The 27,417-nt window shown below is 42.8% G+C and overlaps 3 protein-coding genes across 4 annotated transcripts; 2 read left to right on the forward strand and 1 right to left on the reverse strand.

The window, feature by feature from the left end:
• The first annotated feature begins 149 nt into the window (after positions 1–149).
• On the forward strand, positions 150–9,869 carry LOC149372067 (zinc finger C3HC-type protein 1-like). 2 transcript variants are annotated; one of them, XM_089566436.1, is made up of 8 exons: positions 150–459; positions 2,069–2,219; positions 2,290–2,373; positions 2,446–2,573; positions 4,453–4,556; positions 6,593–6,749; positions 8,478–8,624; positions 9,678–9,869. In XM_089566436.1, exons 1-8 carry the CDS (start codon positions 340–342, stop codon positions 9,747–9,749), a joined length of 963 nt encoding a protein of 320 aa, XP_089422562.1. In that variant the 5' UTR covers positions 150–339; the 3' UTR covers positions 9,750–9,869. The 2 variants fall into 2 exon arrangements, with proteins under 2 accessions (XP_089422562.1, XP_089422563.1); XM_089566437.1 differs by having other exon boundaries at positions 345–472.
• LOC149372068 (COMM domain-containing protein 4) lies at positions 9,833–10,714 on the reverse strand. The gene has a single exon (XM_089566440.1). The coding sequence runs from the start codon at positions 10,514–10,516 to the stop codon at positions 9,911–9,913; it is 606 nt and encodes a 201-aa protein (XP_089422566.1). The 5' UTR covers positions 10,517–10,714; the 3' UTR covers positions 9,833–9,910.
• Positions 10,715–10,866: 152 nt separating this feature from the next.
• On the forward strand, positions 10,867–27,084 carry wcd (U3 small nucleolar RNA-associated protein 18 homolog wicked). The gene is made up of 14 exons (XM_089566435.1): positions 10,867–10,998; positions 11,134–11,330; positions 11,560–11,696; positions 11,768–11,854; positions 14,396–14,457; positions 14,966–15,093; positions 15,177–15,260; positions 15,757–15,931; positions 17,607–17,707; positions 21,463–21,550; positions 23,913–24,036; positions 25,624–25,798; positions 26,765–26,901; positions 26,999–27,084. Exons 2-14 carry the CDS (start codon positions 11,142–11,144, stop codon positions 27,021–27,023), a joined length of 1,512 nt encoding a protein of 503 aa, XP_089422561.1. The 5' UTR covers positions 10,867–10,998; positions 11,134–11,141; the 3' UTR covers positions 27,024–27,084.
• Positions 27,085–27,417: the final 333 nt, after the last annotated feature.

Raw genomic sequence — 27,417 nt, forward strand, 5'->3', positions numbered from 1 at the left:
GTTAACATAGCCGGTTATTTAAGTTTAAAAAGTCGACAAAAAGAATACAGCAGTTTTTGACGAAGTAATCATAACAATAAAGTAATCATAACAACCATAGCGCACAAAGCGACTAGAGGACTCTAAAAGCGACTAGACACTAGCGCCCTTTACATTATGGGAATGATCCAAGCGAACAGCATTTTAGTCACGCCTTGTTGTAGACGCAGCCCGCATGGTTTTTGAACCTAAAGCGGTATTGAGAGTTCGCGACTCTGCACATTATCGGTTTTTGGTAATTCATCGAACATAGACCTTTTTACTGTGTAATGAGTCTTCATTCAAAATCTTGCTAGCGCGATGTCTACGCAAAAGCATCTAAGTGGCATGGAATCGTTGATGCTCGAGATAACTCCATGCAGAAAGGAGTACGAAGACTACAAGGCTCGCATCGAAACTTTCCTAGATGAGTACGGATCTGTATCCTTCACATGTATCATTGACACACGCTTTGTGTTTCATAAATTAGCATATGCGTGGTTTGTTGTTGTGAAAAACAATACGAGCAGAGCAGCTGCGATAAATTCAGTGCCAAAACAGCCCTAAATGCTGGTTAAGATGGTGCCTTTGACTTCCGCGTTGTTCGCTTGCTAAGAAGTGTAAGTAGCATATACTGTATTTTTAGGCACTGAAAAAAGAGGCTTAAGTGCCGAAACCAGGCGCCTGAAATAAAAAAAAATAGCACTCTATTTTTTTTCCTCAAACGCTAGTCATTTCATTTAACAGCGTTTGCGGGAACACTGACGGAGTGCTTTTGGTATGGGTGAGCATGATGAGGAAGGCTGTAACCCACCACTGCTGATGGCTGTATTTCAGCAATACTCCAGACAGCTTAAGCGGGAGGCATGCACAATCTCCAGCAGCAACCATCAAAAGACAAATGTAACACTTGAAAAATGTAAAACGATCGATTGAATTAAAGAGTTAACTGCGCGAAAGGGTCAGGACACCAGGGAGACACATTAAGGACACTTAGAAGTGCATACTGACAACTTTATTTTTCAGGAAAACGCAAGCCGTATTTAAGCGCTCTCTGTGACAAGCCGGTACATTGCACAAGATAAACTCGAGATCATACCATCTTGGAATTCAACACTAAAACATTAAAAACATAAGTGAAGCTATCACTGGGCCGGCCCTCCCTATCAAACAAGAGAAAAATGCTCTGCAATGCATACATGGTTACTAAAAGTGATACCAACAAATAGGAAACAACTCACGACGAGATGAAGAATCGAACTTTCTAAAAGCAACATTGCACAAATCTTTCTACAGCACATGAACCTTGCGATTGCATAAGTTTCTAAGTGTTTGTAGCCAAAAGGAATGAGTGCTAATGGCGTATGTTCAGTACACCATGGAAGGCAGTGCTGAGACAGGTACCCATTTACCGCATACAGTGTGTAGATCATGGTTAAAATGCATATGGAATTGTGCAGTGGCAAACTTTGGATTCTAGTTTTGGGGCTGTGCACTCAGTAAAAAATTGGCTGGAAATTTTGCATCTGTAATAAATATTTTAAGTGTAGTAGTTATTTCCTAAGCACTATGGAATAGGAAAAGTGTTATTTACCAATTCTGCAGCCCTCCGCTTGACATTCTTTGAAGAAAAAATAGTTGCAGGCTCAATATATGACTTGTAAAAAAAAATTGGTCTCGCAGTAAAAGACATTTTTGCTGACTAAATAAAACCCACGCAGGCATCAGCGTCACATATACACATCTGTAGGCATTATAAGAATTGTATAAAGCCTTTTAACGCGAGTGCGTTTGTACTCCCATGTCAGAAAAAATTTCCTGCGCTGGTGACCGTTAGAAGCCTCGCAGCGAGAGCGGCTATAGCAAACAGCGACTCTTGCAATGTATATGGGCCCCCTAGCGTGAAAATTGGACAACTGGTGTTAAGAAACTTATCTTGAAAGAACAATAAATGCAACTAAAGGCACAGGGCGTGTTGTCTTCCTAACAGAAAGTTGCATGCCAAACTGTCATTGCTTGCTTATTTTTTACCTTGACTGAAGGAAAATAGCAATCACAATGGTCCTGCAAGCCCCCTGAACTTTCGCCACCGGTGTGTGCCCGGTTTGGTTGGAAGTGTGTTGGTGAGGACATGGTCTGTTGCATCTCGTGCAAAGCTCATCTTGACTGCCAACTCAGCAGCAATCTGGGCCACAAGCTTTGTAAGGATTTTGAGCTTTATGTTTATCATATGTTGTCCAGCATGCATTAACAACAGGCTGTTTGTTGCAGACAAAGAGTGCGCAGAAAAACTGATCTCGTCTCTGAAGGATGCTCACAAAAGCTGTTGCCCTTGGAGAACATTACCGTGCCCTGGTTTGTGCAGAGATTTGGTCTTCTTTTCTGTTGTGGTGCGTGACTGTGACAAATGCTGGTGTGTAATTTCAGAGTCGTATACCATGATGCAGCCAATGATGTCGCATGAAGCACTTGACCAGCTACGTGAAAGGCTGGGAACGCTTATCCTTATTCTCCCATCGCTTCCTCTGCTGGAAACTCGCCATATTCTGGAACAGGTATGCTTTAAAGGTGGCCTGCTGTGTTGCATAGGTGAGCAGTGTATGACCAGTGAACTGTATAAGTGCTTTTGCTCCTCCTTTAGCCGGCTGTCTATGTGAGTGATTTTTACTATAAGCCAGCCTACCTCTGTCGGTCACGAAACATATAGCTGTCTGACTGCTGTGATAAAAAAAAAAATCTTCTTACATTTGCTTGGTTCATCGTTGAAGGGTTGCAGGGTGCCACTAACAGCAGATGCCAGAGTCTGTTGGCAGTGCCTCCATCAGTTGACCTTTGAAAATTTCTGATTAGATATGCTGGGCTTTTAAGCTAGTATTTTACAGCTAGCATGATGAAAGAGCGCTAATTATTCTTGCACGCCCATATCACTGTGTAGTCCTGAGGTGAAGTACTGGCATGGGCTCTGACTAGGGAATGGAGTTTTGGGTTTTTATTTTTTAAAAATTCAGTAGATTTCTTTCGGTGCTTATTTCAAAATTCAAGTTTCGTTCTTTTTTTTTTTTTGGCAAATGAATTATTGACTTTTACTGGCTCAGTGGTTGCGGTAGCCTGAACATGATACTTTTCATGACGACCGTGCATGGTTTCGTATGCATGCACTTGATAAACCTACTTAGCTGACTAGCTGCTGTAAACGGAGGATGATAGTGAACAAACAGTGCTTAGCTACTGGGTGGCGAGGAAGAAGGTGGTGCTTCTCGGTCTGCAGAGGAGCGTAAACAAGCGGGAAAATGCCTCACAGTGGTGCTGCTTATCCAGCAGCATCACCATCTTGTCACACCCGTGGCTTCTCTGTTTAGGTAATTGTCAACTTTGATCGAGTGTAATTCGTACTCAGCAGCCAGCTAGCTATGCCCTGCATGCCAAGTATACCGTTTTTCGGTTACAACCACATTTTACACACTGAATTTTTTTTTTTTTTTTTTCGGTTTAAACCAATGAGTCCAACCCATAGCTATGACTGACTTTGCATTGCAGTGCCTGATTTAAAGCAATTCAAAGGCAAGCCACTGACTTGCTTTTTGGATTTAGTGCTCTCCCCTTCTGGCTATGCTTTAGTTTCTGGTCATCACTAGAAAATTTACAAGCTTATTGACCTCAGAACTATCACAGGAACAGTCTATTATAAGAAACAAGCACAAAAATGTTGGCATATTCTTGTACATCTTTCCATATTAGTTGCAATAACAGGTATAGAACTTGCAAATTTGGCAGGAATTTGTATCTTAAGTTAGCTTGAAAACTTATGCAAGGGCGAACAGTGGTGCTGTGCTATGTTCAAATATTGTTCTTCTGCCTAGCTCTTCTGGTAGTAGACCTGGAATGGGTATGCTACTCTTTATTAATAATATTATGTTTTAAATTGTTCTGTCATGTTTTTCAGCCACACGACCAAGCATGCGTTTATTTGGGCAAGGAGCTTTTGATTGCTGCTAAGAAAATATGGTTGACAAAAGTCAGTAGTCTGTTCCTTTAAGAGTGAACATTCACTCTGAACATTTGAGTACATGCTGATTGTTCTCTTACTGCTTCATAATAAGCCATTTTTTGAGCTGGACTACGGAGCTTTTTAATATCACATTGTACTTATACTGTCCTTGTAAATGTTCATCGCAAAAAAACAATTTATTGCACTTTACAGATTCCAACTCTGGGGGGGGGGTTGCAGAGAGAAAACTTTATTTTGCATCCCAAACGTGGGTTCGACTCCGTAGCTGCAATTCTGTGCAGATGCTGCTAGATCAAAGCCAACAGCACTGCTTTTGGTTTGTTTAGCACTTTATTGTTCAGGTTGTGAAGGTTGCAACTCGTGCTGTGCAGTAAGCAATATCCTGCTATGTATGTTGTAACCGTGTTTCAATGCTGTACTTTCAGCTTGGTGCTGGCACAGTAGCAAAGATATGCAAGCTGGCTAGCGAAGAGGAAAATAAGGAACATGAACGAGCTGTCTTACTCGCTCTGACTGGCTGGAAGGCTGTGTGAGGAACCCTTTGTAACTATGCAAAATCGGGCTTAAACAGGCAATGGGTTTTTTTTTTCCCCAGAAAGTGTTAATTTATTCAGTGTAAAAATTGGCACACTGCACGATCTCAGTCAGAACAGTTGAAGCTGTGTTTTCACATTACAGACTCAACCTCTTACAGTTAATAAAATTCACTGTCATCTTTGGCATGCATCTACAGGATATCATGTAGCTAGAAATTCTCACTGCCCACTTCGGTAGTTTTTCTGGCAGCATACCCATTTCTTCATCATTGGTTTCCAACTTAAAGGGGCTGCGAAACACTGCCTGGGCGAATACCGGCTATACTTCAGGTGGGTTCTTTATGTCACACAGATGCTGACTTAAAAAGAATTACAGGAATCGATGCACAGGAACCGGAGTTATTCAGTGAAGAAATTTCAAAATACAAGCAAACAAAACGCTGCCCTCAACTCAATTTTGGCGGGGCTTCCCACTCCTATTTCGCTCTCCCAATGACGGCACCTGGCGCAACCAATCAAAACAGCCAGCCAGAGCACGTCGCGGAAGTTTGTACTCCATGGTTGCCTGCTCTCTGTGAGACTGGCAGCGTTGTTTCTATGCCAGAGCGCCCCTGGTGGTGTATTTTTATTTTACTTGCTTTGCAGGGCTTTTATCTAAGACAAACAAATTGTTCTTGTTGATCTAATATAAAACGCAGACAGGTGACAAAATGTGTCTCTATTTATTCACACAATTTGCAGGATATTTACTGTTTGTCCGGTCATCAAGCTCGCGCCAGGTGATGTCATATCCGCTGCTAAAAACCCGCCACTGTGGGGCGACCATGAAGTTGTTTTTGGGAGGACATTAAAATATTAAAAAACGGAATGTACGCGGTATTACCGACGCTAATAGCACCATTATAACTCACTGTATGCAATCAACAGGCAAAACGTTTAACTAAGATTGTGTTTCTGGGCCCCTTTAAGCCCTTTGGGTTTTTTTGCTCATTTCAAATGAACTACACAAAAGGACTTTGCTACTAACTTTGCACATTCTTCGTGCTGTGAGGCACACAGAGGGCACAAAGATGCAGTTTCTACTAGTATTTGGCTTATTATATTGTTGAAAAACAATGGGGCCCCAAAATCTCCAATAATTGGCCCTGTGATAGAAAATCTAGCCACATGGTGGGCATGAACGGAAATGGCAGTATTAGCACACCAAATAACTGCTGGCTGTGCAATACTAATGCAGTTAGTACGGCACATTTAGTATTGCACAGCTAGTGCAGTGGACAGAAATGGTATGGAGCAGATCCCAAGGCCAATACAATGAAAATGATAAATAGGTAGAAATTGGGACTCCTCAGGAAACTCTTGAACAAGTATGCGTTGTTTAAGAGCTTTTTTTTTTGTAAATGTTGGACATCATTTTTTAACTTGCATGGTCTTTGTGTAAAACACCTTGCTCGTGAGAGACGAAAGCATAAAAACTTCCATATCTGTAAGACTGTGGACTGATTCTTTATGCTTAGTTTTTTTTCTTATGCTTTACATCTGCTCTGTGACCTGGCTATTTGTTTTGGGAGCTTATTTGGTTGCATACCATTTGACAGTGTAGCAAAAATGAATTAGTCGTTTTTGAAGCTTTAGTGGGCTGATGCAGGGCGCTCCTATAGGTTGCACACACGCCCTGGTCGCAGTTCTGGGCTCTTTCATCACATCTTCAGAGGTGTTGAGTTCTAATAATCTGTATATAAAAGTGCGGAAGATAGCTGAAAGAAACAGGACTGCCACCTTTTTCTGCGAGTACTGTTGTGTTGAAAAGAAAGAAACTGCGTTGAAAACCAATTTGCAAGAACTGTCACACTGCAGAGCATTTCCAAGTAAAAAGCAAAGCCATCTGTTGGAGGTTTTTAGCTATAAATCTCTTTTGCTGCATCTTTATGGACTAGTTTTTTTTTTATTTTGTTGGATTCATCAGAAAGCACAAATCTCTCTCTGTAACTCGTTATAGCTTGGGTGCATGCTTTCTTTCTTGCTTTAGCAATACAACTGGAAAAATGAAGCAACTTGGCTGTGAGTTTTGCTGCCGAAAGCTGGGAACCTGGCTGTATGCATCTGCAAATGAAATAGGCACTGAGGACAGTGACTGCAAACAAGAAAACGGCGGTGGACGTGGCATCAAGAGGAAGCATGAAGAGGTACTCACTCACTCCCACTGGGTTCTGAGTAGCCCTGCTGTTGGAGAGCTCCTCTTACAAGGGTATTCGCATGAGGAAATTATCCCTAACTCTGGAGTAGCGAGCACATGCTGAGCGTCCAACCCCCCTTCGTAAGCGAACCACCTTCCCCTCTCATGAGGTAGGGGATTGTTGGAAAAAAAGAAAACACTCATAACTGATAGAAGTGCAAAAGGTGAGCACAGAAAAATTATCCCAAATTGTAGGACGTAGTACTTCTTCCAGATAATTTAACTTTGAAAACAGTTACCTGTCTTGTTTGTGTTAGTATCTTAGTATCCAGATGGAACTAATGATCCCCACTTAGTGGCGATGGTTATTATGATCTGTGGTGTTTTGTTACTGTCAGAAAAGTGATGTAAGTGAGACTGATGTCATGTAATCAGCAGAGTGCCCTTTATGCAGTAACAGCTTATCCCTTTTCGATGTCATGTTGCAATGCCCAAACATCACAGGCTCAAACATTATCCCAGACCCCACTGCCCCCTCATTTGATGAGCGGCTGACTCGCCACTCACTAGAGGGCCTGCGCTCAAAAGACGCGGGTGCGATCCCGGCCGCGGCAGCTGAATTTCGATGAAGGCGAAATTCTAGAGGCCCGTGTACTGTGCGATGTCAGTGCATGTTAAAGAACCCCAGGTGGTTGAAATTTCCGGAGCCCTCCACTACGGCGTCCCTCATAGCCTGAGTCGCATTGGGATGTTAAACCCCAATAAATCAATCACTTGAGGGCCTGCAGTAATGCTCTCTGGGACTGGGCAGTTATCGAAGCCACTGGATTCCTAAACTGAGGGCTCCATCTGTGTGGTGCTGTGTGACTTCTCTGCGTTGAAGTTTTTTGTCTCGCTCCTTCTCATGCACCAGAGTTGAAGAGTAAAAGCCAATCAGTTCATAAGCCACTGCTGAATTTCTCCGTTCCTTCACATCTCTGCATTAAGGCTTCATCACCAGTGTTTGTTGATAAGCTGACCAGGAGGCCCTTTTGGCTGCTGGCATCAGTTTCTTTTCTGCTCTAAGGGCTCTGTTACGTGAATCCCTTTTTAGGGTTTTTAGCTAATGTGCTAACTTCTTGCTAATAGCATGTTATCATTAATTGCACTATAAGGTATAGTCTTGTTTTGTATGCACCGCTGTGTGATAGACAAATATGCCAAAATTGTGAGGTTGTTGTGTATAACTCTTTGTTATCAGTTTTCCTTTGCTTGCATATTTTAGCTTTTTGTTTTTTTACTTGATGCAGGCAAATGTGGCAGTAGTGTACTGTACTGCTGTGTAACCAAACCAACAGTAGAAATGACCCTCCCCCAATTTGGTTTGCCAACATTTCGCTGTCTGGCAGCTGGAACATCCATTTTGGTCTCTGTGTTCTTTGCATGCATACATTGCCTGCCGTTAAACATATTTCCAACCTGTAAGCAGATACTGCTGCCTTGCATGTGTGCCGATGTGAGGAGGGGAGATCTTTTTGTTTTACGTTACAACATAGGAGATACAAGCAATATATATTGAATATTTGACTGCAACAGAACTTGTATCATGCAACAATATTGTGCTGGCTTACAGACTGTGGTCTGTGCCTGGAAGGTCACCTGGAATTGAATTGCATCTGGGCTCTTTCCTAGCATCTGAACCTTTCATAATCACAAAATTCTGGCTGAGACTGTGTGCTTATATATTCTGAATTCTTAGGAAGAGCTGGACCCCATAAAGGAGCATCGTCCCTGGTGTATTTGGGTTACCGCCGGCAGCTCGGGGAAGAAAGGCTGGGTTATTTACAGTGAATGTCTCCTCAGGAACCTTGATGCAAGCAATGGTCAAAGCAGTGCACCTTCTTCGGTAAGTGTTTGTGGCCCTGTACTAAGACTGATGGCAGGACATAATTAGAATAAGTAGAGATGAGGTTGCAAGCAGCAAGCATTTCCATGTCAGCTTTAAGACTCGCACAGTTATCATGCAGTGCCTCGTTTTTGTCACGTTCCTGGAAGATTCGGCTTTTGGCTTTCTGCATTTACAGCTTCTCTCGATCTTTGTATTTTCAGATTTTAAGACTCTGCATCACGTGTTATGCCAGCCATGATTGCATTATTTTGGCATTGGCATTTTAACGTAGTTTAGCTGTGTAAAAATTACCTGAGACTTCCTTCCTCAGCATAATGCTAGTTCGAGCCAGTTCGTACATGCCTTGGGAGAAAAAAGAATAATAGCCACCAAACAAGACACAACAAGGACAGACAGGCCGAGATGCTGTGTGCTCATACTGTTCCTTGGGTGTGTACTATTTTTGTTGCTTGAAAAGCTCCTTTCCACCTTTGCAATTTAACAAGCAATAGCCAAGTAATATTGATTTGCCTGTAGCAGACAGCTTGGGTCCTCTGCTGTTTGAATTGCAGTGCTGTATATTTAAGAATATTTTGTTTACTTAACCTGAAAAATTTGCAACACAGCTTGGAAGGTACAGCAAGGGATTTTTTTTTCTCCATTTTCTTTTGCTCTGTCCCGCATGGAACTCATCACTGCTATTGCTGAAGACCTGCTGAATGCACCTACCTTTAGCAAGTAAATAAGTCTACATCAAAAAGAATCTAGTAATGGCACTGCAGCTTGTTTGAATCAGCACCAAGGCAGTGTGCATTCTCGCTGTGCTTGGGAAGAAATAACTGGTGTGCGAAATGCAGTGATGATGTCACAACACTAAAATGTTTCAATGTCGAGCTATAAATTCTATTTTTGATGTTCCTGCTTGCAGCTAAGTTGAAATATTCTGGATAAATTTATAGCAACATCATTTCTCTAAGGTGCGTCGACTGGCATGTAATTCATTCATGTCTCGATTGCTGCAAGGATGCATGCCAGTCAATTTTATTGACAGAAAATCTTGCCCTTATGCAGGTGGCTGCGTTTCAAGAGAATGTGGAGCGGATACTCAATTCGTGGAAGAAAATTAAGGTTCCGCCAACTTAAAGAACAGCCACTGAAGCTGCCTGCAAACAGTGCAGCTTATATTCTCCTTGCAGACAAAATGAACTTTGCTACATGCGACGTCGTCTTGGTTATCGAAATAAACGTTATTTATTTACACCATGTGTCCTTTCTCCATTCCTTCGGATGCACTGGCCCTAGCTTCAAACTGTCTCTTCAAGGCTCTTCATCACTTTGTGGGCTTGTTTTAGTTCATGCAATAGGACACCGCATTTTTCAGCCGACATGGTGAAGTGTACGGGGGTGACTGCGTCGCCTTGCTTCACGCCCAGTTTCATCTGAACCGACGGCTGGCACACCTCCCCTGCGCTGCTCGACTCGAGGACGTAATCGAGGCGCCACTGAGGCGCTCCGTCAAGCGACGACAGCCGCAAGCTCTGTTCTTTCAGAACGGCCAGTATTTCAGGCCAGCGATCTGCGTAGACTTTGCTCACTGAGACTGCGTGCTCCCTCGGCAGACCAAGCTGCGTGAGTTCGTTAACCAGTGACTCCTCGTCGACGGCAAACTTGGTAGAGTTCTTCAGTATAAACTCCAGAGCCATGAGCACTCCTTTGACATCATCCGTCGTGAACTTGGAGTCGGCCGTCAGTTTAGCAACTTTGTCGAAGCCTATCTGTGAGTTCAGGATGCCGTTCACAACTTGGACGCACAACAGCTTCACTTTCACGGAGCTGATCTTGGAGAGCGATCCAATTTCGGCCAGAAGCCAGTCAGGGCAATCCCGATCGCCGCAAAACTTGAACAGCATAGCGTCAGTTTAGTAGCTCGACAAGCACTGCGAACTTTTGGTGAGTTGCGCCGGACAAAAGGTGTACACTTCAAAAACTTCTCGAGCAAACTTGAGCTGACTGAGCAGTCGCCGCCGCACCACCTCCCATTCCGCACTTGTGGCCTCTTGACTTGCGCCTTGGATCAGTTCGACTCGGTGCATAGTGCATGCAGCAAGTCTAGGCATCTGAAAAAAAAACAATAATAAATAATGAATGAACAATTCAAGTCCTTTTTTCTTTAGTAGCAGTTGTTAATTTATGCAGACCGCTACAAAAATGCTGAAAATTGTAAGCTTGCGTCATTGTCGCTAGGTGACGCAAGCTGCCGCCTGAGACGAAGGGTAGAGACGCTACCATTGTCATCCATCCAGCTACCCATCCAGCTATCCATCTTGCCATCGTAACTACGCCAACCACGCTTACCACGCTTTCGACTTTCGATGCTTGTCAGCTTTTCGAGGTAAGTTCTCTTCTCATGATTTAGTTTTAACGCTGGAAAAATATCTGGCGACTAGGCTTTCTGTCGGAGCGTTTGAACCTTTCAGTTTCTTTGAGAAAGCTCTGTTCGAATGAGTGGAGCCCACTTTCTTCTCAGGTGAAACCATGCTGCGGACAGCCGTGGAGACGAAGCTACTAACTACCGAAGAAAAGCCTCATGCACCTGTCACCGTATCCATTGATGTGGTTGAAGATGAAGGAAGCAGTAACGAAGCTGAGAAGGACTCGGATGAGGAGGAATTGGAGAAACTAGTGTTTGGGACCGGTCACGTTACGGTCGAAGCATCATTGCATGTGAGTTTGACAGCAGACTACGCTTGTTCAGTCTAACACGCGACTGCACCACGCAGTTTTTTTTTCAGTACCATGTTTGCCGTGTGCCCGAGTATGTGGATAAATTCTGTGTATTCATTATCTTGTGTTAAATGACTGAGGCAGAATGGATGCTCCTTGCGACATACGAAGGCTTGTACCCGCACATATGTTTGTTTGGTTGCAAATAACTATTGAAAACGTGTTACAGGTTGATAAAAAGAGGAAATCGCGTAAACGGAAAACATCGGAACCTCACTTCGAAAGTGATGAAGGCAGCACTGAACTGCCAGCAGAGCACGCCGTGAAGAAAGCTGCTTGGCAGGACGAAGACGACAATAACATTCCGTAAGCAAATTGCTGTTAAGCTTTCATTTGATGGTGCCCCCGTTTCCTTACAAGAAGCATTACTCTTCCAGTGATGAAGAAGAAGGTCACACGGAGGGTCCGTTAGCTCACAAGCTACCTGGGAAAAGAGATGGGTTCTCTGATCACTTGAAAAAACAGTAAGTCTGATGTTGGATTACTTTACTAACATTTAACTTTTTAACTTATCTTACCAGTTTGGCAGTATTAGCCCATGACGTAAAAGCTTGGCGATTAATGGACAAGCTTGAAATTAGACTGTGGGCAGTGCTGTAGTGATTAGTAATCAAGTGACGTAGGGAAAGCTAATGTCACTATCAACGAGTGACATTTGCCTTTAGTGCCATTTGTGTGGTGTCACATGGCAGAAATTAATGACACTTATTGGAGTATGCACTCAGAGTGAGTTTGGCAAAGTTGTGCCCCTTGGCTTGAACATGCTTCATGCTGTCCACCTGTGTAGCCTCGCTACTGTGCCTTGAAAATTAAAATGAAGGTGCTGGTGTCTTACAGAGTTTATCATATTCTGCTGTCAAAAGGTATTAAAAAGATATCTAAGTTCACAATAAATACATAAGCAGAAATGAACAACATACTCTCATATTTTATTTTGTTTGATAGGATGCTGGATGTGCTTTGTGCTTGTTTTCACTTTTAGTACTTAATTTGGGGTGTACAGATGTTTAACACTTGCACTGCCAGGTTTTTCTACTCACATCTGCACACTCCCTGCCGGTTTTTTTTTTTTTGTATGTTAGTTTCCTGGAAATTTTGTGCTAGTAATGCACTGGGATGCCCTGCAAGGCATGTAGGTATTTTATTCAGGATAATCTTATAGATACTAGCTTTACTGAATGAGATCTTCAGCAGAAATCTTGCCCGTCGAATTTCCTCTTCTTACGTGGGTTTTTCGGTGGCAGGGACTCTTCATCACTGTCACCACTCGACGGGGCACTTACGTGGGATGCTTCCTTGTTGTCACTATTGTTGGAGTCTGAATTCATAAGCATTTCTTGAATTCCTTTTTCCATCTAAGCCCGGATGCATGTGGCACGCTGCCTCGCCATCGCTGCTGTGCTGAGACCAAAATGAAGTGATGCGGATGTAGAAACATGTGCTCCATATGTTGTTTAAAATTTACAAATTTACCGTGCAAGTTCTGTGAATTTATAGGGGCTCTCCATAGATGGCACGACATGCTTGCATCATTTCTTTTTACGCGAGTGTTATTAGGAGCAGCAGAGAGTGCGTTAAAAAGCCAAAAAGAGTTTGCTCGGGAGAAGCAAGGGGTGTGCATGTGTGGTCGCGCGAGTTATCTCGGTTATCTTCTTATATCCCTTTCATGATGAAAAAGTGTTCTTAGTTGAAAATTTCTGCGTGCTGTTAAAAATTTTGAGCAAGTATTAAGTTTACTGACTGTAGTCGTTGACACCAGTTCTGAATAACACTTTGCCTTCCTCATGTATTGCTGTGCCGCCAAAGTGACATCCATGAGGCTAACTGCACTCAGTGAAAGTTACTCTGAATTCACCTGTGAGACAAGCATACTATATGCAATTCCTTAGCATTCCATGATATCCTTCCCAGAGGCAGCCCAACACCTGTCTAAAATTTTTTGGTGTCACCGCACCGTTCTTGTCGCTTTTTGGTTGCTTCGTCTTACACACTTCTAATCAGTAAAAACAGGGGATCACTTAGAGTGATGAGGTCAGTAAAGTTGCAGGGTTAAGTTGGCAATGGCTCAGTATGTGTTCTTAGTATGTGTAACTGGATATCACCACTGGGTAGTGGGATGGGGAGGGGATTGTTTTGCATTGGACTTTACCGAGCTGCTAATCACTGATTGTGTCGGAAGAATTTCTGTGATATTCTTTCACAGGTTCTATAGCTTCTGTCACCTGAGGAAAGATGATGAAACCAGTGGTAGATGCACGTCGGCAAAGCACTAGCACAAGGACTAATGACATAATGACCGTACTACAAAGTACTTACGCTATAGTTACTGTGCACCCGGCAAACTCTTTAACATTATCATTTGAGCATTATAAATAGCTGCTGTACAGCGCTTGGGACAAAGCGGAGCGATGAAACAGGCTTCAAACAGCAATCACTTAGTGTGCATGTGCACATTATTGCCCATTCTGGCGCCTTGCTTCGTCATGTGCCGCTGTACAGCCGCTTGTTCGTTACTCTTGTGATACTGTTAATTGGCCGGGTATACATGCACACAATGTTCAATAGCTGTCATCGTTCAGAGTTCAAGCATGTAGAACAAAAAACATTTCGCCGGGATGGGAGGAGAGGGGCAGCAGTACGGACTGTGTTATTGGAGGGCTCGTGAGTGATGGCAGTTCAAGGTGGAGATGCATGGCTGCCCGTAGCCCTCAGATGGTGGGCAACAACACATAACGGTGAGCTGACTAAGTTAGGAGCACGGGTTGGAGTGAAACTAGATCATTTGGGGGCTAAATATTGCCTTCGTGCCTTTGCATTTCTAGTGATGAAGCGGCTGTATAGTTATTGTTACAGTGCAAAACACAAGGATGAAACAGGTACTCAGACAGACGAGTAAGCTGTGTAATGCTATGCTGAACGGCCATGCCCCATGTCTGCTTCTTCATTAAACAAAACTGCGAATGTTCTTGTCCAACTAACATTGCGTATAATTTGCTCATTTTCAGGTACACAAAAGTAATGGGCGTGCCGAAGTGGGCAGAGAGGAGTGACACCGAGAAGCTAGCAGGTAAAGCAGAGGGGTGGCCGTTGGTTCCGAGGGGAGAATGTGTTGTCCAAGACGGAAGTGCAAAAACAGGATGGGGCGCATGTACGCACACACACACGCACAGAGAGAGAAGACCCCAGCTTCTTCGCCGAAAGGGGTGGGCCTCGAAGTGCTGTACCGAATGAGGGTCGTGTTAGGAAGGCCCTGCAGCAATGAGAGTGTGCAAAGCATCAGCAGTGAGCAGCCACCGGATCTGTATCAGATTAGTGACCAATGATGGCTCTCGCCAAATCTATTAACTAAGCTGTAGTTAGTTTCTCCACTAATTCTTTTTGTAATGCTTTTCCTGAAAGCATGCTTCTGCAAGAAATCTGGCTTCTCTCCTTTTATTTTTTCCAGTAACTGAGCACGAAATCTGGTCATAAACATACTTAAAAAACAATCTTGTTTTTCAGCTTTGCTGGGTTAATGCCGCTTGAGGGTTTTTCACTACCTTGAATTTGTGCTCTTTAATGTTTTGCATCTGCAGGGGAAGAGGAGGACGATGATTACATACTGCGAAAGGCCACCAAATTTGTCGGGCAATCAAGGAACTTGGCACCAAACATATTGCAGATCCACAAGTGCACTCCCCTGGCTTTTGAGTCGAGGGAAAATGTAAGCGTAGCCGGCATTATCTTCCCACCTGATATTTGCTTTGGGCATTGTTGATTGTTTACATTTTGTCGTTTCTCTTTCAGGCTGTGCTCAAATGTGTTGAGTTTCACCCAAGTTCCCAAGTGGCTCTTACAGCAGGCCTTTCAGGCACAGTGACAATTTGCCAGGTTGGCCAGTTCATTCGGCACAATTTTTTTCCCCCGAAGTTTTACCTGCATGTTTTATTATTATTGGTTTTTAGAGACATCCAGCTGCATATTGATCAAAAGCTAGCTCATAAGTATGTTGAAAGGTGAATCAGTCTTGTGCAAGAGGTATAGGAAAATTCACAATTTTCGAAACGGTGCAAGCAGCCATTATTGAACAGAAGGTTGCCACATGTGGGATAGTTATGCCTGTGACAGTGTGCCAATGGTGCCTGGTACATATGCCACCTGGTACATACTGGAAAGCACTCACTCCGTAGCTCCAGGCGTTGTTGGTATAATCGAATTGGCAAATGGAGTGCAGCTTTTCCTCTCTGTTTACTGTTAGCACTTTGGAAGTTTCAGGACCGCAGTAAGGGTGAAGGTGCTGCAGATAAAGAAATGGGAGCTTGACGTGTCCTTTGAAATACATTTGGTGACTTGGAATTTTGAGCTTTCTTTTTTTCCGTTTGCCTAGGTTGACGGCAAGACCAATGCCAAAATTCAGGCTGTCCACTTCGATCGCTTTCCCGTACACTGCGCTCACTTCTCTTTGGATGGCCAAGAAATCTGGGCCGGCTCTTCTCAAAGGGACCACATGTTCTGCTATGACATGATGGCAGGGAAAACTATGCACATCTATTTTCCCAAAGGTAACTGTTTATTTCTTTGCTTTTCAGTGTGTGGTGACCTGCATTGGGGGCTCTTAGGAAGAACATTTGCAGGGACCCTCAAATGACCTTGATGGTCGTAGTCACGCATAAGAAACCTGTAGAGGGGTTCTTTGTGAGTATTCGAGCCAAATTTAAAAGCTCTGCGTGGACCCTGTAATTAACAATAATTTTTTTAAATTGCTCCCTGTGACTGATTAGGGCGACACCTCACTGTGTTTTCTTAGCTGCCCATCCCCCTCTTACATAGAGTGGAGAATCTGTCCAAATGGTGTGGATAGGGTGGAGTCCTGGCCTGTTTTCTTTTGTTTTCCTGGCTTGTTGGCTTTGTGAGTTGATGACAGAGGAGAGGAGCGTCATTTTTAATCGCCAATATTTTCAGTGTTAATGAAGCTAGCTTAAAAAGTTCTGTGCTGCGGTTACAATTAATGGAGTACTGACTGTTTGTGCACTTTGCCGAACCTCAATAAATATGATTTCATGGTCCCTTTTATTCTGGTGTTCCTTTCCAAGTCCATGGAATTGGCCTAATAATTTCATAGAGGCTATTCGTGGAGGTGTCTATGTGCAGTTCTTGAAAAGCTGCAAAAAATTAATTGTTTTGAACGATGGAGGTGCGTTGAGACCTTGTTTTGTCAAAAAAAATTATTTTTATGATAGAGCATATATTTAGCTTTCAGAAAATATATTGCTGTTGAGTATTTGCGAGTTCAGAAGTGCTTTTTTGATCCTGTTTTGTTGGGGATGGAAATGAGGAGTTTTGGAAAGTGACAGTTATCACAGGCTTTATTTGCATTTCTATCAAAACAGCATTTATGGAGGTTTGTGTACGTTTTTTTCTGGATATGACGTTAGCGTACAAAATTTTTCATTGACTTCAGTCAATGTCTTTTGCATTACTGAAAATAGAATCAGTAAACTAAGCCGATTAGTATTTTTATAACCAAAGAAACCCATTCATGGGTGGTAATTTTATTGCAATGAGAAAGAAAAAAAAAACACAATAAATCTGTTTTTTAATTTTAGCGCATACTTGTGTGAACCAACCTTTTCTACTCGCTGAAAAAATTTCAGGACTCTGCATTCATTAGATTTTAGGGGGAAAAAAAAATTAAAACAAATATAATAAACAGTAGCAGACAAAATTGTAATATGATTTTGAGCTTTAATGTGAGCTGCATCTAATTTAGAAGATTGCTAGCAATTTTCATACCCTTAGTTTTGTTACGGCTACTGTACAGACAACCTATGAAATCCATTTTCAAAGTCTTATCCTACCCTAAATCTTTACAAAATCAATGTGAATGCATAGTCGTCAGCAATGAAATACGGCACTCAAATCATGTGGTCTTGTGTGTGTTTTGTGGGTTTTAACAAAAAGGGCACTTTCATCTAGAACATGGATTAGTATTTCTGCTACTCGCATGTTTTGAGTGTTTTACCACCAAGCAGAAATGCTCAGTGACCACGTACTTTCATTATCATGTTTCATATACTGATGATTGTACTAGCTCAGCTGCATTATATAAGTGACTGTCACTTCTCCAGTTCAGGTATACTGAAATGGGTATACTGAAATGGATATATACTGGAATATGAGACTCTATGTGGTAAGCTTAGAGTGCAATGTGTTGTCTCTGTTTCTGTCCTTTGCCAGGGCTGAACATCACTAACACCAAGCAGTTTTATGTGTCCCCTGATGGAAAGTACTTCATACTCACCGGACGCTTTGGCGAAATACACATAGTCTCCGCAAAAGTAAGTTGCATCGTCCCTACGCGCTCTTGCCTCAGCTTTATGAAACTGTTACTGCGTTGACATTTCAAATGGTTAGTTTGGCTTTATCCATTTGGTGGTACGAGAATGCTTTATGGCTGGTCTGTAAGTCACATGAGCTTACTTTAGATCGTGGTTTTATGCATTGTCGTAGCAGGATTTCTATGCAGTGTGGTTGCTCAAGTAAGGTGCTGTATGAGTGCTGCTTGTATTTAAAAATCTCTTTCAAATTCATAACTCCTATTGACAAGGATCAGGCAGCATCTATATTTGCATACTACTTAACTTATGAAGTATGAAGACTTTAGAAAAGAAAGTCTTCGACAGCTAATATGCTCTAATGAAGTGGTGGGTAGATCGTGCCAGTTGTGAAAAATTATGCCGTTGCATGGAACTGCTACGTATTGCAGCAAATGGGAGGTTTCTGATTATTTGGAACTAACGCTGTACCCACGGTGTAAGAAGTATTTCAGGTGATCCAGCTCACCGCGCCGTCCACACGACGGCCGGAGAAGAAATTCAGTACCCATTTCCCTCCCACGCCACCAGATGGCGTTAGGGCCGAGGGGGCTTGGCGCCTTACGCTGTGTTCGTAGCGTGCTGCTTTTGCGCTTGTGTTTCACGTTTGTCTCTTGCTTTGTTCGTGATGATTTCACTTGTGTGGTGGTGTTTGGTTGCCAAGGATTATCTCCTTCATGCTTGTAGTCAAGTCGTCTCTTTGAAGGCAAGAGAAATGGGGAAAAAGTGCTTTGTGTTAGCCCGTGTTTTCTGGTCACACTATGACACGCTATACGTTGCAGACACTAAGCATGAAGGCAAATTGAGGGTTTGTCCTAAACTATCATACTCACATGTAAACCCAACAAATACTGAAAAGATGCGGGTGAAACTAGCAACACTGCTGTTCAGCCTCAGCGTTGCCAATGGGCTAGAGTTCTATTACAAAAGAGGTACGCCAGGTCTAGATAATGTCAAGGGCACTGTTGATTTTACTGTGAAAATGAGCAATTTATTTGATGCATTGAATCGGAAACATCAAAAGGGAGGGTTAAATCTGCACAGTCAAGATTTTGTTGTTCTGGAATCTTTTCTGATTTGGCTCAATGAATGGGAAAAAACGTGAAGGCAGAGATGTTCTGTCAAATTCAACTGCCGAGGGCTTAAGAGTGACTATTCTCTCAAGCATGCAACTTTCGAAGTACCTGTTGGAGAAATGCAATTTCAAGTATGCTCTTAAAGATGTGCTTGAAAAATTATTCGGTATTATCCACCAAGCAGGCGGGCAAAATGAGCACCCGTGTCTACCAACTTTCTTGCAGCTGTACAGCATGCTTTCTGTGTACAGCTTGTACAGCAAGATATGGTAACTGCCAGGTACCGTCTTTGTAAAAATTAACCAGGCTGCATGGTTTGCTTCTAGCTCGTACAGTGGAACCCTTACAGCTTCCCTGAAGATCAAATGGCTGTTAAAAGGAAGGACTGGGGGTCTTCTTACCTTCCAACAACTTTTGGTCTTTAGGAAAGCCACAAAGGCTCAACTATACAAGCTAGACGCAAACCATGAAGCCTGGTTACTCTTGACAAAGACGGTGCATGACGATGAAGACTCGCGTCTGATAAACCTGTCCGACATGATGCTAGCCTTCAAAGAACCTGAAGGCCAAACTTGATGGTCTTGTAGAGAGAGAATGAATGTGAGGACTTTATTGACAACGAACCCGACTCAGGTAGTGTAACCGATTGTATAATTTATTATGTGACCGGGTTTCTATGCAGGAAACTGCTGAAATGCACCGATATCTCAGCGTGCAAGGCTGGGCTAACGGCTTCTGCAAAAGTGACCAGGCCTGAAGCAGCCTTAGTTTTGCAGAAAACACGAGGCGGGCTGCTACATGCAAATGTTGCCATATTTTCTCTTACACGAAATAGAAAAACAGTTTCAGAAGCATGCTTCTGATAAGAATGGCTACGACATAACTGTCGACTTTGTTGCTGACCCAAAAGACGTGGGTTCGATCCCGGCCGCGGCGGCTAGAATTTCTTTGGAGGAGACATTCTAGAGGCCCGTGTACTGTGCGATGTCAGTGCACGTTAAAGAACCCCAGGTGGTCGAAATTTCCGGAGCCCTTCACTACGGCGTCTCTCATAGCCTTAGTCGCTTTGGGACGTTAAACCCCACAAAAACAAAACATTCTAGACAATCATAAGATGTTATTTCCATGCGGTGAGCATAAAGTCGACATAATGGCACAAGTAGTGCATTATTACGTAGCACTACGTATGCGTCAGTATTGCAAGCAGCTGAAATAGAATGCTGAAAACAAAACACAAAAGGTGCGCACCTATCAAAGCTAGTTTAAAACTGTTTTATCCTCGTTGAAATTTTGAAGTACTCTCTTTTCGTTGCATTGTCACAGAGTAAAGAATCGCCCACGGGGCCTGTTTGTTGTCGTCATAACTACGTAATAAATTGGTGCATTTCATTGCTTGTGTTTTCAGAGAATAAATTGAAGTGCGTTCTATATGCCTTTTAAATTCTTGCAGCTGCTTCCCTCTTTTTAACCCGAGCTCTACAAACACCTACCTCTAGTGAAAAGCCGTTTGTGTGCCACGAGAAAAAAATATACACACATACTACTTTTGAGTACTTTTGTGGGCGTCAGTATTGCATCCAATAGCTCTGCTTCTAAATTCCGTAGGAATGATGACCTGTTACCAAGCTATGTACACCAGTGTCTAGCTGTTCTACACACACATGGAAAGCAAAAGTGGCGATCAAAATAGCGGACGTTGGTAGACATGGCTAGCTGTGATATAATTGTTGCAGCTCGATTGTGCTTTTTATCTACACAATAACAGGCCATGTTAGGCGTTCGTTGCCTGAGGAAAAGCGGACCACACGCCAAAAATTATCGCGGTTTCAGATGCCATCGCATCTTTAAAGTAACATCAGGTCATAACCTGGAAATCTAGCTGACCAGTTTCACTGAAAAGTACTATTAAAATCAAGTAAGTTCATTTCGCACAGGTGACGCATCACCGACAACGCTAGAATTGGCGATAGCACGCGTCAATATTTCTTACGCCGTGGCACGCGTCGCGGCGCACATTGGAAAGCCTCCTGTACAGTAGCGCCATCTCACGGTGAAGCGTCGAAGTTGGTACGAGATTTCCGCGGCCGCGGAGGCGCTGTTACTACACCTGAAATATTTCTTACACCGTGGCTGTACCTAAACACAATTCAGATTATCACATTGTAGTTTGAAACGGGAAGGTGTAGATTGCCCTTGAAAACATCAAACTCGGTTATTTGGATAGTAATATCATTTGCATTGTTCGTTTTCCTGTTTTAAGTACAAGGCCAACTAAGTTTCTGGTATCTGCTTGTTTTTATCGGAAACTGTTCATACCTGGATAATCTGAAGCCTGTTGTCTTTATTGTTTAAAATGCTTAATGTTCCAGTTGTGTGCCATGCACAGCTATGTTGCTGTAAATCTGTATCAGCTAAAACAGCTGTACAGTGTAGTGCCAACTTGTAGCAAACTATTTCTTTATATCATACTCTTTATTAGAGAAATCCTTGTAGCTTGAAGGAATGGCAAACAGCAGGGTCATCTTGCAGAAATTTAATTGACTCCGAGAAAGGAAATGATTCTCTTTGTAAATGATATGCAAGCACGTGATTTGTATCTATTTTTTGCTCATTTGTTTTGCTTCTCTTTTTTTTCATGGGTAGTCAAAGGAGTGCTTGGACACGCTGAAAATGAATAAGCCTGTGAAAAGTGTAGCATTCGCCCCAGACAGCTCACTGATGTACACCATAGGTGAGTGCATTTTTTAAATCCTGGGGAATTTTATTTTATATAGTAGTTTGGTAGTGGTACAACAGTCACTGAATCTTGCTGTTTGGGCTTAATGCAAGTGAAAAATTGCTTGCTACTGCTGCTTATTCGAACTTGTGTTATCAGCGAATTGTAAAAAAATATCCACTAAAATAATTTTTCTGTTCAGTGGTTCCAGGCTTCAGAGGTTGCTGGCATCATGCAAACATAAGCTTTCTTCTCTTTTTTCTGTGGTCAAGGATATACATACAGTTTCTAGCTTTCAATAGACAGATATGGTGCAGGATGAAAGTGGTCACTGAGAAACAACAGCAGTAGTGCACGCGTAACACAACTTTGCCATTTCCATTATCCTCCGGGGCTTGTGTGCCGTGTCTCTTATCGTAGTGATCGAAAACGAGAGGATCGCCGGCACCCGTTTGCTTTCATCGCCAGCTCATTCACAGCAGCCAGCCATCGGCTGCATCATGGTATACACTGAAATGACGTGCCGCGTGGTGCAGCACTTCTGTTGGATGTTTTCCGGCCTGCGCCACGGCAGCTCTCAATGGTAGCTCATCGGTTTTATGCCAGACTGAACATTACCGCACGCGGGGCTTTGCCACGTGCTGGCTGTTGATTTTTTGAAGAAATGGCATGTTAGCTGACGTGACAAGAGCAAGTTACTTTAACTACAGAGCACTGTTTAGGTACACTGCGATGTTTGGCCACGAGTTACTAGCATTAAAAGTGCTCCAGGAATCTAATAGCAAATGCTATTTGCAAACCGCTTGGAATTTTGAATATTCACACGCCCCTAGTATAGACAAGATTTTTGGTTGTTTGTTTTCTTTGTAATTATGCACAAGACATTTGTGTGCATGGGTCATGAGGTGGTGTTCCCCAATGATCACCAAATAATTCATAGTTTAATTTCTTCTCTCCTGCTGTTTTGGTTTTGATTTCATCAGCTGGACAGTGGCTATGTTTAGGTCACGTGAGGCATGAAAAAACTGCAATATAATCGCTGCTTCACCTTTTTAATGCATTACAATGTTAAAGCCAGCCTGTCTCAAAAGCATAAATCACAAGGAACAGAGAGGCAGCAATGATATCCCTGGTTTTTCATGCCTCATGTGATCTCTACTGAACTTTGACGTCACACCTATCGTTCAGCTGTTAAAACCAAACCAGCATGGTAGGAGAAAATTCCACATATGCTAATGTCTTATGCATTATTACAAAGATTAAAACACACAATCAACATTTGTTGTCTGTATTCCTTTAACAGTTTGGTTCCCATTGGTGGCCAAATGATGTATGTGCACCTGACTGTGATTCTCGCCGAGTAGAAAATGCCACAAGTTACACACGTCAACATGGAGGTGCCTCCTTTGGTTTTTGCAGACTTGCATGGCACTTTTTTTATTTATTTTCATTAAGTTCCTGGAAGGGCATTACATGGGGGGGGGGGGGGGGGGGGTTTGAATAAGAACAAAAGTGTTCCGAGTACAGGCAAATATCGGAGTAATATGAAACAATAAAAAAGCAGAAAAAGACGCCTTGTATTGGAGAGCAAAAGAAGAAAACAAAGAAATATACGGTACAAACCTTGACAATTCAGTAAAAATGATTTGCTGCAAATAAATGTACAACGAGCAGAAAGCATTTGGTGGGAACACTGTTTCCTTCTTTCCACTCTTTTTTAACATAAAAAACGAGAAACAAGCACATCGCACAATGTTGTTTACATAAGAAAAATTATTGTAAACTGTCTTGAGATTTGAATACCGAGTGAAGTGCTGATTGAAAAGCAAGAAAATTATTGAAGGGGTAGTGCATAGTGTGACCCACTACCACAGTGGGTAATGGTAGTGTCACAGTGCATTGAACTGCTATAAAGCGCAAACCAGGCTACAATTAATGATGGCGTATTGTAAATCATTCTTAGTGTGATGTACTATAGTCTTTGCCTAAGGCAACCAGGTTGAATGGCTTGCTTCCCTGTCGTATCGTGCAGACTTATTCCACCTCTCATGCTCTGAATCAATGTACGGTATAGAGAACCCTTGCCCCCGCCTTTTTAAAACATTTTGATCTTTAGGAAAGCCATAAGGGCTCCGATGTAGAAATTAGAAGCAAACCATCTAGCGTGGTTACTTTTAGTAAAGATGGTGCATGATGCTTTTAGAGTAATGCAGGTTTTGTAAAACTTGAGACCCCCCCTTGCCTCATAGGAAGCTGTGTACTAGGACTTTTTGCATCAAATTCCTGGCATGTCCTGCAGCTTTTTTAGGACAGTTAGGTCTGTTAGGTGAGGGATTGTGTGTTGCGCAACACACCATATTTTATTATCCTCTTACAGGTGGCAGTGAGGTCTGCATTTGGGACATGAAGAGTCGTCGTTGCCGGCATCGGTTCACTGACCAAGGATCCTTGGAAGGACTTGCTTTGGCAGCGTCACCTAATGGACAGTTTCTTACCACTGGGTATGACATGACTGTTGTTTTTTGAAATTTTTTGTCTGTGCAGTTTTTTGTGTTGTTACATGGTAAATTATGGGATGAAACTGCAGTGTGACAGTGCTGTGTCAGCCAGTTGCTCAAAACAGCATGGCCAGATGATTGCGTTGGTGATGGCATGCAGCAATCCTGTCACCTTTTCACCAGTGGCTTGGTGTGGCAGGTGCGGTCACGTGTCGGTTCTGCTGTGGCATTTATTTGTACTGTGAAACTTCATTGTGGCTATTTGATTTCGTGTGCATATGGCGTGTGTGCTAGCATTGAGTTCCCTGTTTTAAAGTAATGGTTGGGATAAGCAAATGTGCACCTCTTATTTGGGAGCAGATTTTATGTTTCAGTGGAAGAATATGCATGGCTTTAATGGGCTGTGAAAATGCTCATGTTTGTAACAAACATGCTCACAGGTGTTCATGATCTGCACACCAAAATTTTTTGTCGCAAAAATGCGCCCACGCAACGTACACCCCATATTGACAAACGGCAGCACCCATTTGGTTGACGTCCAGCACCGTTTTACATGTTTGCACTGTGACATAAAATCACGGGGTCTCTAGCGACTATCTAGGCTCAAAAGTCAGCTCCCAATGATAAACCTGTAGCATGTAAGCAGGGGTCTACAAACTGGCAGATATCTCTTGACTGTGGTGTGTGAAGCTGGGGACAAGCTTCAGTTGTGTAACTTATCCTCTTTCCTGATCTGCCAGAGTGTGCCACCGCGGTAGCCTAGTGGTTTAGCGGTGGCTTTGGCTTAGCGGTGCCTTAGCGAAATTCTAGAGGCCCGTGTGCTGTGCGATGTCAGTGCACGTTAAAGAACCCCAGGTGGTCGAAATTTCCAGAGCCCTCCACTACGGCGTCTCTCATAGTCCGAGTTGCTTTGGGACGTTAAACCCCATAAACCAAACCAAACCTGATCTGCTAGAGTAAGAATGTCAGAGGCGAATGTGGTGCTGACGAAGCATTGCTTGACTGACCCGTAGGGTGAACTAAGTAACATAATTGTGCTATGGCTTTCTGAAAAATGCTTTATAAAACATTTTAGACATTGAGCGACTTTTTAGGAGTTTGATTTCATGTCTTTATGGATTCTGTCAGAACATTAGGTCAACAACCTTTTCCTGCTGCTTGTCTCTCACCTTTCTCATTTCCGATGTGTGAAGAAAAGGTCAAGGTCCAGCTGACTGTTACTGACATATTTTTTGTAATATTCTGTTTTTTCCTGGTTGAGGATAGGCTAATCTTCCTTTCCGTGTAATTTGCATCATAATTAACACACTTGCCATTTCACGGCACTGGTTCTCACGACTCCACATTATTTAATTGTGACACATGTGAGGAAAGTCAGAGCACATTTAATGTATAACTTTGACCGCCTGCTTGTACGCTCTCTTTCGTTTATGAAAACAAATGAACATCACTTGCTTTCAACCTGGTTTTCTGTCATGACAGCAGAATTGTTGTGGGTTCTTACTGTCAGTGGCATTTTCAAGAAAAGCGTGCATGTATGTATGTGCTAGCAAGGAGAATGCTTTATGTGTCCCTCTTTGTTATCGACAGGTCTGATTCAGGAGTTGTCAATGTTTACGAAACAGCTAAGCTTTATGAGACAAGATACCCTGCTCCTCTGAAGGAGATCATGAACCTCACGACTGAAGTAACTCAGCTCAAGTTTAACTGCACATCCGAACTGCTAGCCATGAGCTCATCTTTCAAACCCAATGCTGTCAAAATGGTAAGTACGAGGTACTTCATGCCTTTACTACTGTAGGCAACAGTATCAGTGCTGTTTACAATGTTGTATTGTTAGGAAGTGTGGCATCTGACATTCACTTTGAAACGTACAGATTGGTTGAAGTTTGTTTTGTGACACTAAAGAAATGGGCTCTGTGCAACTATGAATTGTCGTTACCCCTATTATGGATTGTTAAAGGGGCTGCGAAACACTGCCTGGGGGAATACCGGCTATACTTCAGGTGGTTTCTTTATGTCACACAGATGCTGACTTAAAAAGAATTACAGGAATCGATGCACAGGAACGGGAGTTATTCAGTGAAGAAATTTCAAAATACAAGCAAACAAAACGCTGCCCTCAACTCGATTTTGGCGGGGCTTCCCACTCCTATTTCGCTCTCCCAATGACGGCACGTGGCGCAACCAATCAAAACAGCCACCCAGAGCACGTCGCGGAAGTTTGTACTCCATGGTTGCCTGCTCTCTGTGAGACTGGCAGCGTTGTTTCCATGCCAGAGCGCCCCTGGTGGTATATTTTTATTTTACTTGCCTTGCAGGGCTTTTATCTAAGACAAACAAATTGTCTTTGTTGGTATAATATAAAACGCAGACAGGCGACAAAATGTTTCTCTATTTATTCACACAATTTGCAGTATATTTACTGTTTGTCCGGTCATCAAGCTCGCGCCAGGTGATGTCATATCCGCTGCTAAAAACCCGCCACTGTGTGGCGACACCATCAGAGCCATGAAGTTGTTTTTGGGGGGACATTAAAATATTAAAAAACGGAATATACGCGGTGTTACCGACGCTAATAGCACCATTATAACTCACTGTATGCAATCAACAGGCAAAACAGTTAACTAAGATTGTGTTTCTGGGCCCCTTTAAGCACATGAAGAGAACACGCTCTTATGTGGATGAATATGTTGAACCATATGTGCAATGCCTTTCATTTTTCTGTCAGGTTCACTTCCCCAGTCTGACAGCCTTCTCCAACTTTCCGGGAAAGCATGACTTCAGGTACTCAAACTGTATTGACATATCACCCAACAGTGGCTATTTTTTGTGCGGGAACAACCTGGGAACTGCGCATCTCTTTAGGTGAGGTCTAGTGGTCTGTTCTACGTGGGTTACTTATATTAATGCATGAAAATAATTGTGCAGCTTTCACTGATATTTTCATTCTTTTCACTTTCAGGCTGAAGCACTATTCAAACTTCTGATTTGAACTGTCACACAAGAATGGTGGTGCAAAAATCTTCTGTAATAAATGTAGATACCGCATTCTTAGTGTCATCTTGGTGGTGTTTGGCAGTGGGTTTTATTTAGGGTGCCTTGATGTGGCATTCCTTCGAAGCACCTAAAGTTTTAGTGGCTTTAGTCCAATGCAGCCTTTGGGCTCTTTGGTAGACTGGCTTGTCTCTGAGATTCAGTTACTCCCTTCTGGGTTACGCTTGTGGTGTGTTCTGGAACTCCTTTCACGACAAGCTTTTACATTTTTGTCTCTGCGACTGGGGTCATATGAAAATGTGAGTGCTGATTTTTTTCCTTGCTACTGTAGGCAGCAGTTAGGCAGAACTTTGTCCCACGCCTGCTTAGTTTAATACATTCTAAAAT

This window comes from Amblyomma mixtum, chromosome 1 (genome assembly GCF_055824585.1).
Source record: "Amblyomma mixtum isolate Tamu chromosome 1, ASM5582458v1, whole genome shotgun sequence".
NCBI lineage: Eukaryota > Metazoa > Arthropoda > Arachnida > Ixodida > Ixodidae > Amblyomma > Amblyomma mixtum.